Consider the following 13,653-nt stretch of genomic DNA (forward strand, 5'->3'; position numbering starts at 1 on the left):
TGCTTAATGTCATCTTTCTTGATCTTTGTCTTCTTTAGCTTTTGTTTTCTGCTTCTTCTTCCTTATCATCATATTCATCTCATTCTTGTTAATCTTCCCTATTCTTCACCTTCTCTTCCAACTTGCCCTTGTCCTGTGTCTGTCTAAGTTTCTTTAGCAGTAATATTGGTTCCTCTACTATTACTCTAAAAAGATATGTTAGATTAGCTCCCTACACATTGGCTACTACGAACACAGCATATGAATAATATTATTTTACTGTTCAGCTGCAGAAAAAGGATAACACAGATCATTATTATGAGATTACATTACTTTTGTTGTTATTCTTGGCTCAGATCTCAATAATCCTTGTGGTCTGATGTGCTCCTCTGGTCAGTTTAAAAACTGTTAACATTAATGCAGTGCACACTGCACCAAGGTCACACCGTATTTTCATAGCACACTTACCACAACATGCAGGGAAAATCATTCTTCATTAGGTCAACAAAAATTTTGAATCATTCAAACGAAAGCAATGGACAGAGTCTGTGAGAGCAACATCAATTTCTATAGGGACTCACTGCCAGAAAGACATAGTTGAATTATTCAGAAATAATTGGAGTTGTATTAAATGAATGATATCCCCTCTCTCTCTCTCTCTCTCTCTGTGAAAAACAAACTGCCCTCAAAATGAACAGAAGACCTCAGAATTGTTGTCTTTACATGTGGATGTTTATGTTCATGAGAATGTCATGTTTCCCTGGTGAACTTCTCTCTACACTAATGAAGAAAGTAAATTCTCCCAGCTGCATCTCGACATTCACTCACTCCTTTTCACCTCAGAACTGTTTTTCAAAAAGAAACACTAAAATATTTTGTAGCTCCTAGTGGCTTTGGGGGAAATGGTTTTAAATGATGCAATTGGCTTCTATTTGTTCATTTTAGACTCAATTACTTGAGACCCAATTAAATTATGATGTAAAAAAAGAACAAAATTTTGTGCAAGTGTTTCAGCTTTGGATTTTTATCACAAGATTACATATAACATCTATTGAAAAAGACACTTTCCCTCGGTAAATCATTTACTACTAGCAGATCCAATGGGCTAGTAGTGTTTTCTTTCTGCTGATGCATAGCATTGTACTGTCAGACCAGGAGTTTAGTCCAAGAGAAACATACATTCATTCATTGTCTGTAACCGCTTATCCAGTTCAGGGTCGTGATGGGTCCAGAGCCTATACCGAAATCACTGGGCGCAAGGTAGAATCAGTTCTTCACAGGGCGACACATTCACTCATACCTATGGACAATTTTGAGTCGCCAATCCACCTACCAGTGTATGTTTTTGGACCGTGGGAAATAAAAAAAAAACTCAGAGAGAACACACCAAACTCCTCAAAGTCAGTCACCCGGAGTAGGACTTGAACCCACAACCTCCAGGTCCCTGGAGCTGTGTGACTGTGACACTACCTGCTGCACCACTGTGCTGCCCAAGAGAAATATTCACAAACAATTGACAAATTGCAGCATGGGAAAAATTAGCATTAAGTTATTTATATGTACAAACATATCGGATTAATAAAAGTGATTAGAACAGCTATAAATCCACTAGAAACAACTGCTATCGTCAGTGACTAATTGCACCTCTGTAATTCTGTCACAAAGGACACATGATACTATACTTGTGTGTACAAGGGCAAATGAACTTGTGTTGTTATGAAAAGATCCAGTTCCTCTGCACACAAAACACTAATCAATCCTATATATCATACTGCCAGCACAGCCAGCAGGCGCACGTGTGTGTGTGTGTGTGTGTGTGTGTGTGTGTGTGTGTGTGTGTGTCTGTGCACGTTGAACTTGGTTATAAAAACAAAGCAAAATTTCCTTTCCTCCCACTATTCTTTTATCTTTCGGCTAAACTGCAAACAAAATTTTCTCGAATCCCATGTCTGAATTCCAATGTACGCTAATGCATTTAATGCAACAATGATCAGAAACACCAAAAAAATTTCAACAACAACTCATTCCAAGTGACAGGCAACATATATTAAAGAGGGCCTGTATGTTACATTTTCCCTAAGGTTCTGTGATAATATTTGTTTAGATTTATGTACCAACAATAGCTATAGATATTTATAACATGGTAAAACTAAAATAATAATAATATTTATATATATATATATATAATACTTAAATGAGCAGCAGCCTTGGCCTACTGGTTAGAGGGCCAGGCTTGGTTCCGGTGGGAACATCCATGGCTGAAGTGCCCTTGAGGAAGGCACTGAATATTTGCCGCTCTGGGTGTGTGTTCACAGCCCCTAGTGCACTAGTGTTTGTGTTCACTGCCACAGATGGGTTAAATGCGGAACACACATTTCATTGTATGTTGTACAATGACAAATAATTGCACTTTAAAACATATGTGTTCTCATACAACCCTGCAATAGGTTCCAGGGCCAAACATCATATTTGTTTCCATAATCTGTAATGAGCCCTGACAATGTTCATTTGGTGCCCTAATGGCATAATTGCATCACAGAGGGCTTATATTAGCAGCAAAAAAGAACATTTGTCCCTTGTGTGATCCTTTTGGACAGCACTGATTTACAAGTGTGGACACTGATTTGGCCTCAGCTCAAAAGATCAAACATATGGGAGTTGTGTTCTGCCAAGCAGAAAAGTCACTATCATCACTTTTACAGGAGCATATCGTCAGAACTGTGGCGTGAAGTCTGTGATCCTGACTTGAAACCACTGCAATTTCTGCACTGCTGCTGACTGAAGCTTTCACCGCCCATGGATCACTGCACTGTTCCTAATATGGACAAGGCATTCAGGAGATAAGTAGTTGGAAAAGTATCAAATATCTCTGAAAAGTTGGTGGATGAAGAAAAAGCTTTTCATTGTGTGTCTGAAAACATTAGCGAGGAAACTCTGTAGACGTCTGCACTGTTTGTTTGAGCCAAGTCCATGTTTAATGATACGTTTTTAATCCCCCTCTTATCTTTAAAAGGGGGAAAGGTTTTAGCTCTCGTACCTGTACGCACCTGGGCAGGAGCCAGGTAGATATCTCCTGACAGAGAGACACAGAGAGAAAGGAGTGAAGACATTCTTTTAAGCCAAACACAACCAAATCCCATTGTAGCCTCAAAATGCCTGACGTGTGACTGACAGACCTAAGGAATTATGGGTAACTTTATACATCCTGAGTGGAACTCTGATAGCTGTAATGGAGCGGTGACAAAGTGAGCCTCTTCTAAAGTGCAGGGATAATGCCTTCTACCCTTATTCGGCTGTTTGGTGTAAATGAGGGAAAACTCACTCTTTACTGTTTCCCATGCAGGAACGAAGTGGGATCAGATGGTGAGAAGTGCAGCGTTACAGATTTAGTGTCAGAGGAGAATAAAGCAGAGTTGTTTAATGTTGTTCTCTGGCTTTGTTGCAGGTGTGAAGTTGCTGGACTGTGGTGACAGGAACAGAGGTGATTAAATTAGTCAAGAAAGGCTACTAACACATGTACTTGCACATAAGTGCACATGGCTGATCAAATATCCTCTCTCCTTTTTTCCACACATACTTTAATGAACTAGCATTTGATGTACCCTGAAGCATGAAATTAATTTCAAGCCAACTTCAGCGATCCTTTAATGTTAACATTGTATGATCACTTTCCCCTGAAGTCTTTAGAAATGTGCATGGCCAAAAATGTATAAAATGCATTTCTCTTATCTAAGCAGCAATAAGATAATTCAATCATTTGGGAGTTTCTGAATGTCCAAAGACATGGTATGACTCATTTGCATACTGACTTACTAAGACCCAGCCAATATAAATATCACAGATACTGATTTACACAGTTAAACATGGCATTAATCATATGTTGATTTACATACATTTACATGGTTAAAGAGAAAATGGGTTCCTTTACTTCAGTTAAAGAGTGTGAGTGAATAATTATTCATCCTTCTTTAATGAGTTCATTTCAATATAATGTTTAATTCATTAATAATAATATAATTCATCCTTTAATCAACAATAATTATCAAAGGTCTTGTATGATTTTCTTGTCTGAATTCTCCAATGTCTTAAACTAAAATTACCTCAGAAGCTCAGAATGTAACCTTAACTAACCTAAAAAAAAAAAAAGCAACCCTAATTTTAGTCAAGTTTATAATCCAATCCTTACGGGCCCAACAAAATCCACTATGACATCATTTAAGGCAGTGGTCAGCGAACTGTCAAGGGTTGGACAGGCGTGACAGATTAAGTCAGACAGAAAATTCAGTGCTTTGTATTAAATGAAAAAAAAAGCCAACAGCTGATCCAATAACATTTTCTCATCATTCATAAGCAAGGCCTAGATAGGATGAGTTTAAAATGGCTTCAGGGCACACGCAATGAGAATAAAAATATCAAACGACAGCTTCTGAGTTTTCAGATCCCTGTCCTAACACACACTGAACAAGCAAAACATCTTCTGAGGGTTGTCAGTAATTGTAGCTTCAAAGATGATGAACGTAAGATTTTCATTGTGCCAGTTTTGTTTTCATCAAGGTCAACGTGTAGAACTGGTTGCCTTCTTGGTTCTGGTGCAGTGGATGTCATGAAAGAGAAAAGAGGTGAGTCAATAAAGACAGGGAAAGTTCAGTGGCACCTCTGTGTTAGAAGCTCTTTGCACCAAAACACCACAGGGCTACCACACACACATGCCATTCATCAGACTGTGCTGCTCTGGGAACCTAGATCCCCCTTAAACAAACACAGAGGAGCCCCCTACATGCCCCGACCTCCCCCTGCCTGTGCCAGGTATCATGTTCTGGCTCCAAAACTGTCATCAAGTCTGATGACCAAAACTGATTGAAAAGAAAAAGCAAAATTCCATCTTTACGTCTGTTTAATCAATCTCTAGTGTATGGTACGTTACCAGAGACAATAATGGTGATATGCTTCAGGGCCACTGCTAGGTAGGTAAGTATGTAAATAAATTGTGGTATCCTAATTCTCCCAGTCTCCTAGCGAGTGCAATACCACTTTATTCCAGTAGGATGTACTGTGGAGATACGTGTGGAGAAAGGACATTCCGGAGAAGAACAGTAGCGGAGATTAGACTGTGCAAATGTGAGAGCTGGTTGTATAGTTGGAATGCTTGGTAGAGTTCAAGAATAAAATAATAAAAAGTGATTTCTCCGAATCATCTTTATTGACGGATCAAGTTATCACATATTGGCGACGAGGATACTGGAAGAATTGCTGCTTGTTAAGAGGCCCAGTCATGACTACGTTCATGATTGGCACCCTGTCCGCATTTGATGCAAAAGAGCAGACTTGGGACGAGTACTGCGAGATTCTTGAGCAGTTTTTTGAAGCAAATGAGATTGAAGATGGTGATAAACAGAGGGCTATCCTAATAAGTGTGGTAGGTCCAGCCACATACAAGCTCATGAGAAACCTGGTGAGTCCAGATAAGCCAAGTACAAAGACATACGACCAGTTAAATAAGATATTAAAAAACCACTTCAATCCTAAACCAAGTGAGATAGTGCAGAGGTTTAAGTTTGACTCGCGGTCCCGACAGCCTACTGAATCTGTGAGCGCATATGTAGCAGAGCTCAGGCAACTAGCTCATGACTGTAACTTTGGCACTACATTGGAACAAATGTTAAGAGATCGTCTGGTATGCGGGGTTGCGGACGATAGGATTCAAAGACGTCTGCTGTCCGAACCGGACCTGACCTTTGAGAAGGCATTTCAGTTAGCAGTAGCTGCAGAAACTGCAAACAAAAATGCCCAAGACCTACAAAGGACGCCTGTAGCTTGCAACAAAATGAAAACGGAGGGTCACCTGAAGAGGGGAGATGAAAAAAAGGAAGAGAGGGTGTGTTACCGTTGCCACGGGAAGTATCACAGTGCAGCCAAGTGTAAATTTAAAGAAGCCAGGTGTCATTCCTGTGGGAAGGTAGGACACATTGCTAAGGCATGCAGAAATAAAAATAAAGCAGATACATATCACAGGGAACAGAAAGCACACAAAGCAGAGCAGAGGCGTGGGGGCCCGCGGTCACATAGGTCTCACAATTTACAGAGACAGGAGGATGAAGATAGTTCTGATCATGAGGAGGAAGCATTCACACTGGCATGCATGAGAACAGAAGCTTCAATACAGAGAAGTAAACCACTTGAAGTGACAATGGATGTGAACAGCAAGAAAGTGACCTTTGAAATAGACACTGGATGCAGTGTAAGCATTATGAATGAAAGGTTATTCAAAGAGAAATGGAAAAAAAACCGTCCCAAAATAAATGAAACTAAACTGTCTCTGAAATCATATACGGGAGAGGAAATCAACATAGTGGGAGTAGCTAATGTAGTAGTGAACTATGCACAGCAAATAAAGACATTGCCTCTAGTGGTGGTGAAAGGGACGGGCCCTAGCTTGTTAGGTAGAGGATGGCTCGAGGCTTTAAAGCTGAAATGGGATGAAATAAAACATGTGAAAACAGGGGCACCGGGACTACAGGAAGTACTCTCAAAGCATGAGGATGTTTTCAAACAAGAACTAGGCAGGTTAAAGGGAATGAAGGCCACAATCCGCGTGTCTGCTGAAGCCCTTCCCAAGTTCTTTAGGCCCCGCTCAGTTCCATATGCCATGAAGGTGAAGGTTGAAGAGGAGATAGAGAGGCTTCTGAAACAAGACATTATAAAACCTGTCAAGTATGCTGAGTGGGCGGCACCTATCGTTCCTGTGTTGAAGCCGGATGGCTCCATCAGGATATGCGGCGATTATAAACTAACAGTAAACCGTGCCTCCTCGCTCGAGCAATATCCTATTCCTCGGGTCGATGACCTCTTTAATACACTGGCAGGAGGGGAGAAGTTCTCCAAGCTTGATTTAAGTCACGCCTATCAGCAGATTGTGATGGACGAAGAATCTAAGAAATACTTAACAATAAATACACACAGAGGCCTCTTCACCTACAATAGGCTAGCATTTGGAGTTTCTTCCGCTCCAGCGATATTTCAGCGAACAATGGAGAGTTTGCTACAAGGCCTGCCTAGAGTAGCGATCTATTTAGATGATATTCTGCTGACAGGAAGAGACCTGGCTGAGCATCTGAGTACGCTGGATGAGGTACTCAGAAGATTAAAAGAAGCCGGTTTACGACTGCACAGGCGTAAGTGTTCATTCTTACAGGATCAGGTTGAATACTTAGGGCACAAGATTGATGCTGATGGTCTGCACCCAGTGCAAACCAAGGTAAGAGCCATTGAGGAAGCTCCACGTCCAACCACAGTGACTGAGCTAAAAGCATATCTTGGGCTTTTGAACTACTATAACAAGTTCCTACCTAATCTTGCCACACACTTGGCTCCACTACACAGATTACTGAGGAAAGAGGCCCAGTGGACCTGGAAAAAAGATCAAGAAAATGCGTTTTGCTTGTCTAAACAGTTGTTGAAATCAGCAAATGTCCTGTGTCACTACTCGGCAGATAAAGAACTTGTGCTGGCATGTGACGCCTCACCGTACGGGGTGGGAGCTGTGCTGTCACACGTCATGGAGGATGGAGTAGAAAAGCCCATAGGATTCATGTCACGCACGTTGACACCAGCTGAAAAGCGGTACTCGCAGCTGGACAAGGAGGGTTTAGCCATCATATTTGGAATCAAGCGATTTCACAAGTACATCTATGGACGAACTTTCACTATTACTACTGATCACAAACCGTTAATATCACTTTTCCACGAAATGAAGCCGGTACCACAGATGGGGTCGCCGAGGGTGCAGAGGTGGGCAACACTCCTGAGAGCGTATGAATACAGGTTGGTGTACAAACCAGGCAAAGACCACACCAATGCTGATGCGTTAAGCAGGCTGCCATTACCACAAACAGAAGAGGAGGATGATACAGGACAAGTCCTTATGTTGGATGTGATGGAAGATCCTCCAATCACAACGGCAGAAGTGAAGCGGTGGACAGCAAAAGATGAAACACTATCTCAAGTATTGTGGTGGTGTTTAAAGGGTTGGCCGGAAAAGGTGGCTATGACTTTCAAGGCCTACAGCCAGAGGAGGCTAGAACTTAGTGTCAAAGATGGATGTGTGCTCTGGGGAGCTAGAGTGGTTGTGCCAAATAAGGGGAGGACCACCATATTAAAGCAACTGCACTGCACGCACCCAGGCATCTCCAGAATGAAGGGGTTGGCACGTTCATACATGTGGTGGCCAGGAATGGATGCTGACATAGAGAAAGAAGTACAGTCATGCCATACATGTCAGGAAAACAGAAAGGATCCAGCTGCAGCACCTCTTCATCCTTGGGAGTGGCCAGAGACACCCTGGAGTAGACTACATGTTGATTATGCTGGCCCATACTTAGGCAAGATGTTTCTTATAGTGGTGGATGCACATTCAAAATGGCTTGATGTGTATCCTACAAGCAGAGCAACAAGTCATGTCACCATAGAGAAACTCAGACAGTGCTTTAGCACACATGGCCTTCCACAGACAATAGTATCTGATAATGGTACATGCTTTACAAGCCAAGAATTTGAATCATTCCTGAAACAGAATGGCATACAACACATAACATCTGCGCCCTTTCATCCGGCATCAAATGGCTTAGCCGAAAGAGCCGTACAAACATTCAAACAAGGAATGAAGAAAATGAAAGAAAATAATTTGGAAACAAAAGTAGCAAGATTCCTGTTCAATTATAGAATCACACCTCAAACTACTACAGGCTTGTCTCCAGCAGAAATGTTGATGTCAAGAAGACTGCGTTCCACACTGGATCTCCTGCTACCTGATGTGAAGTCAAAGATTCGAAAGAAACAACTCAAGCAGAAAGAACAACATGACTCAAACAGCAGGTGGAGGAGTTTCGCTCCGGGGGACTATGTCTACATTCGGAACTACGGATATGGCCCAAAATGGGTTCCTGCCATCATCAAGATGAACACAGGGCCTATCTCCTATAAAGTGCAGCTTGGAGACGGACGCATCGTGAGACGTCATGTGGATCAGATTCAGAAGCAACATTCTCCAAGGACTGAGACACATACACCAAACATGACACTGGAACCTGTGAGTCTTCAGATTCCAACAACACCAGAAGTCTTAGCAAGTGGTTCGGCTGTTTCAGTTTCAGTGGGAGGGGAAGAGAATAAATCTGCCGAGACAGGGCAGGTTCACCCTTCAGTTGATCAGCCAGAGAAGACAGCAGACCAACCACTGTTGCTGCGCCGCTCTGAGCGCACAAGGAAGACTCCTTTTCATCTGAGAGACTTTGTGAAATAGTAGTGAGTTCTCTCAAGTAAGAGCAAGAATGTGCTTTGAGACTCACTGGAAGGATGGTAGTCCACCCACCTTCCTAGATGTTCTTAGTTTGGTTAGATTGTCTAGTAAAGTAACATAGAATGTTATGGGTTATAATTATGAGAGGTTCGGGTATTAGTTAACTTTGAAGCTCAACTGTGTAGTGTTCTCTTAAGAGGGGAGGAATGTGGTATCCTAATTCTCCCAGTCTCCTAGCGAGTGCAATACCACTTTATTCCAGTAGGATGTACTGTGGAGATACGTGTGGAGAAAGGACATTCCGGAGAAGAACAGTAGCGGAGATTAGACTGTGCAAATGTGAGAGCTGGTTGTATAGTTGGAATGCTTGGTAGAGTTCAAGAATAAAATAATAAAAAGTGATTTCTCCGAATCATCTTTATTGACGGATCAAGTTATCACATAAATGTTTGACACGTTAGAGAGAATTATTTACATTTTTTTTACATTAGAACTTTACATTAGAACGCTTCATCCTAGGGGTGAGCGATATGATCGTCCACGATCATAACGGTATGTTTTTGTTTTTTTTTATTCAATAAGGCTTTTGCCGTATCGCGATATTGTGACGTAAGCGCGAACTCTGACGCAGGCGCTTTAACATGATTTCCGCTCAAGCTAAAGCTGGGTGACATATCGATACATCATTAGTATTTTTTTTACACGAGTTTGAAAATCACTATATGCCTTATATCGAGTTTGCAGTTCAGCTCTGTTTTCCCCGCACACCCAGACAAACACACACCACGCTGTCCTACCATTGTTCGTGCACGCCGCTGGAGCACATCTCAGCACATGTATCGCGCGCACTCAGGTCTACATTTCTGATAGCTGTAAGTAAGTGAACAAAGGACAAAAATGAAACCAGTGGCGAAGCGTTAATTACAAAAAAAAGAGCGCTATTAAGACCATGACTTGTTTGAGATACGCTACTCTCTCTTTCAGCCTGAGGGAGGGGCAGATACTCCACGGCTCCCAAACAGAGAATGCACTTCTCATTGGTCGTCACTTTTATTCATCCAATCAGCAGCCAGACATAGCTGTTCATCATTTAGGGCTGCAGCCAATAGAGTCACAGTCCCGCCTACAGGTGTTTGTTGGTTTTGTGGCAAAAATCTTATTTTAGCACCATGTCTCAAAGAAATTACATTTAATTTTTCCTTCAACAAACCTGTGATGGCAATAAAATGGACCTTTAGAATTAAAGTACTTCTTTATACATAAAAACCACATTAAATTATTTCATATAAGATTAAAAATATTAAATTATGTATATGAACTGTTTGTGAAGACACCATTTGCTTACTTTGTTCTAAAAAGAAATAACAAGCAGCTTGGATGCAGGCAGTTTGTTTCTTAGTGCGAGTCAGACCGGGACTCAGTATCTGCAGATACTCAGTATTTAAAGGCTTTTATTTCTTAAACATACAGTTTGATAATTATGATTAGATAATACAGCATATTTTTTATGGTGTTAAAAATAAACAATAATACTTTGACATTATATTTTCATATGGTTTTCGTAATATTGTATTGTATATTGCCATTGTTTTAGGAATATCGAGATATGGGTTTTTTGGTCATAGCTCTAGTGCATCCCCAAGATATTTGTACAAAAATAGATAGTAATGTCAATGTTTTAAATTCAAAATTACATGAAAAAATGTTTCACTATCATTCACGGAGTGACAGCAGCAGAAATGAAACCCCAGTATTTATTTACTTCTGACATCTTCAATGAAGAGTGCTGGAATTTTGCCAGAGGCCTCTTTCTCTCTGTCTCTCTAAGCCCTTCTCCCTTCCCCTCTATCACTCTATCACTCCCCCACCCCCTCTCTCGCTCTGGTTGTGGCTGTGGCTCATGACTGGACCTTTCTCTTGGACTCACCCCATAAAACAGTGGGGCGTATGAGAGAATTTCCATAAAGTCTGTGTGCATCACAGAGAGGTATTATCCAGGCTAACTGCACTAGGAGAGGAAAGCCCCCAATTTTTGTCCAGCCTTGAAATATTTCCTTCCTTCATGTCTCTCGCTAAAGGAATCCACAGAATCCCCAGCTAGCGCTTGCTGCAATTTTAAATGTTGAGTGGCTGTTGGCACAGAGGTGTGAGTAGGAGCAGAGGCAGACTGGAGTCAGACCAGCTCTCTCACACACTCTGACAGACAGCACTGATACTTTCCTCCCCACAAATGCTCCTCTTTCTTGTCTCTGGTTCAGCTTGATGAAAATCAGCATTATCACCTTTCCCAACCCTGCTAATCTTTCATTAATTTAATCACTCACTCTTATCAGTTTGCATTTGTCGAACATGAAGTAGACTGTTAGCATTACCCTGAGGATGCTGGATTAATGAAGTGTGTGAAGTTTACATCTCACAGATATTGGCACAGGCTTTCTCAGGGCTGCATATAATGTAGATTTAAGTAACAATGGGAAATGACTGTGGTTGGACACAGTATGTTTGTAATAGGGTTATAACAATATCAGACTTCTGATAACGATATTAACACCATGGAAATATTACAATAAAGATAATCTTCTCCCTGAGCTTACAAATCAAGTGTAAACTTGACATTTTCTACATTCAAACAGTCCTTTCTTTATTAAACGCCTTGGGGAAATTGGTTCTCTGCATTTAACCCATCATTGGTAACACTAAAACACTACTGAGCAATTTTTTAGCCACACACACTAGTGGCAGTGAGCATACACATCCGGAGCAATGTGCTGCCAGTTACAGTGCCCAGGGAGCAGTTGGATGTTCAAGGGCGTTTCAGATGTGGAACTTCTGTTGGCACTTGGAAGTCATCCAGAGACCAGGATCTCAAGCTCACCTCTCTATCTTTAAGGCTACATCTGCCTCCAAATGTCTTTTTTTAATCAATAATAAATACTTTGAAAGTTGAATAAATCAATTGATTTGAACTCATTCGGGCAAAGGGGTTTAAAACAAATGCCAAGAAGCTAATGACCACCACTCTGCCCATCTAAGTCGAACCGTCATATACAAACTGGACTGTCTTTAGACTACAGAGAAATATAAATACTTGCAGGTTTCTAGGAAAAACCTTAAAGCGGTACATCATGTTGAGGTTCTTTGTGCTTTAAAAGAGGTCTCCTCTCCTATATAAATAAATAAATAAATATTATTGATCATTTGGCTTATTTCTAGACTTTCGGCAAACTATAGTTAAACTGAGGTTAGCTATTTACAATATTTAATTGTTTACCTTATAGCAGTAAAAACAACAATGTGTGTGTGTGTGTGTGTGTGTGTGTGTATAGAAATGCATTTAGGTCTCTATGGGGAGCAAGTGTCCTCAGGATAATGAAAAATATAACATTGAATTCTGACATCTGTGGAAAAGAATGTTGAAAACAAAGTTAATTTATTGTATCACAAAGATACGTGTGTGTGTGTGTGTGAGAGAGAGAGAGAGAGAGAGAGAGAGAGAGAGAGAGAGAGAGAGAGAGAGAGAGAGAGAGAGAGAGAGAGAGATTTAACAGTTTACAGGTTTGGAGTTTTGGCGGAGTCTCGCTGCACTTGATGAAATGTTTGTCTCACAGTAAAGTAGCATGTCTGCCAGTCTGATAAAGTCACAGGTCAAGAGTTTAAAATTCCCCCCGACCTCCAGACGTTTATTCACATCAAAAAGGAACAATAAAGAACAAAAGACGAAGCTAAAAACAGCGACCTTCGGTCAACTCCCTCAGCGCTGAACAGCACGACTGACGCGTATTTCTCCTCAGAGCTATTCATCATTCAGCCCAAGCCAAAGCTGAAACTCTCCCAAAGAAATCAATCAGAACGTGTCGAGGCATGGCTTACGGCATCAGTTCAGATAACACCAACACACTTACTTGCAGGTTATTCAAAACAAAAGTAAACAAAAATAAAAGTCTCAAACCTGCCTTCCGTTCTGTGAGACACTGTTGTGTCGCTTTGGCGCGGTTTGACACTTCAGTCCCTCTCTGTCCCTTCACTACCGCCAGCTTTTCACCCTTTAAACACCAGAGACCTGCAGTACCCCAAATCCAGACCTGACGGTGAAACCGCCTCGGTTTCCTTCATCACCGCCTAATCTCTGACAGACTCAGCTGTGTGTGGTTTATCCGCTGAACTCCTGCACTCGCGTGTCTGCAGCAGCGCGCCCCAAGAGACCGCGAGCAGCCAATTAGAGGGAGGGAGAGAGAGAGAGAGAGAGAGAGAGAGAGAGAGAGAGAGAGCCCAAACCGCGCGCCTGGGTTTGCCACTGACGCGCCTTGCCACGACAATGGAAACTTTAACTATTTCTGTTACTCAAAATGTCTCATTCAGAGCAGCACCACTAGAACATG

The 13,653-nt window shown here is 41.5% G+C and overlaps 1 protein-coding gene across 5 annotated transcripts in view; it reads right to left on the reverse strand.

Moving 5' to 3' along the window:
• Positions 1 to 13,399, reverse strand: part of sema3d (sema domain, immunoglobulin domain (Ig), short basic domain, secreted, (semaphorin) 3D) — a 52,468-nt gene extending 39,069 nt beyond the window's left edge. For 2 of the 5 annotated variants that reach the window (XM_066684674.1, XM_066684673.1), the window contains exon 1: positions 10,072 to 10,246. In XM_066684674.1, the coding sequence (XP_066540771.1) occupies positions 10,072 to 10,074 (3 nt within the window). In that variant the 5' untranslated portion in view covers positions 10,075 to 10,246. Of the gene's footprint in view, positions 1 to 3,301; positions 3,441 to 10,071; positions 10,247 to 13,223 lie in introns of those variants that run through there. The other 3 variants (XM_066684677.1, XM_066684676.1, XM_066684678.1) reach the window with 3 other exon arrangements.
• Positions 13,400 to 13,653: the final 254 nt, after the last annotated feature.

Source organism: Hoplias malabaricus, chromosome 11 (assembly GCF_029633855.1).
Source record: "Hoplias malabaricus isolate fHopMal1 chromosome 11, fHopMal1.hap1, whole genome shotgun sequence".
Lineage (NCBI taxonomy): Eukaryota > Metazoa > Chordata > Actinopteri > Characiformes > Erythrinidae > Hoplias > Hoplias malabaricus.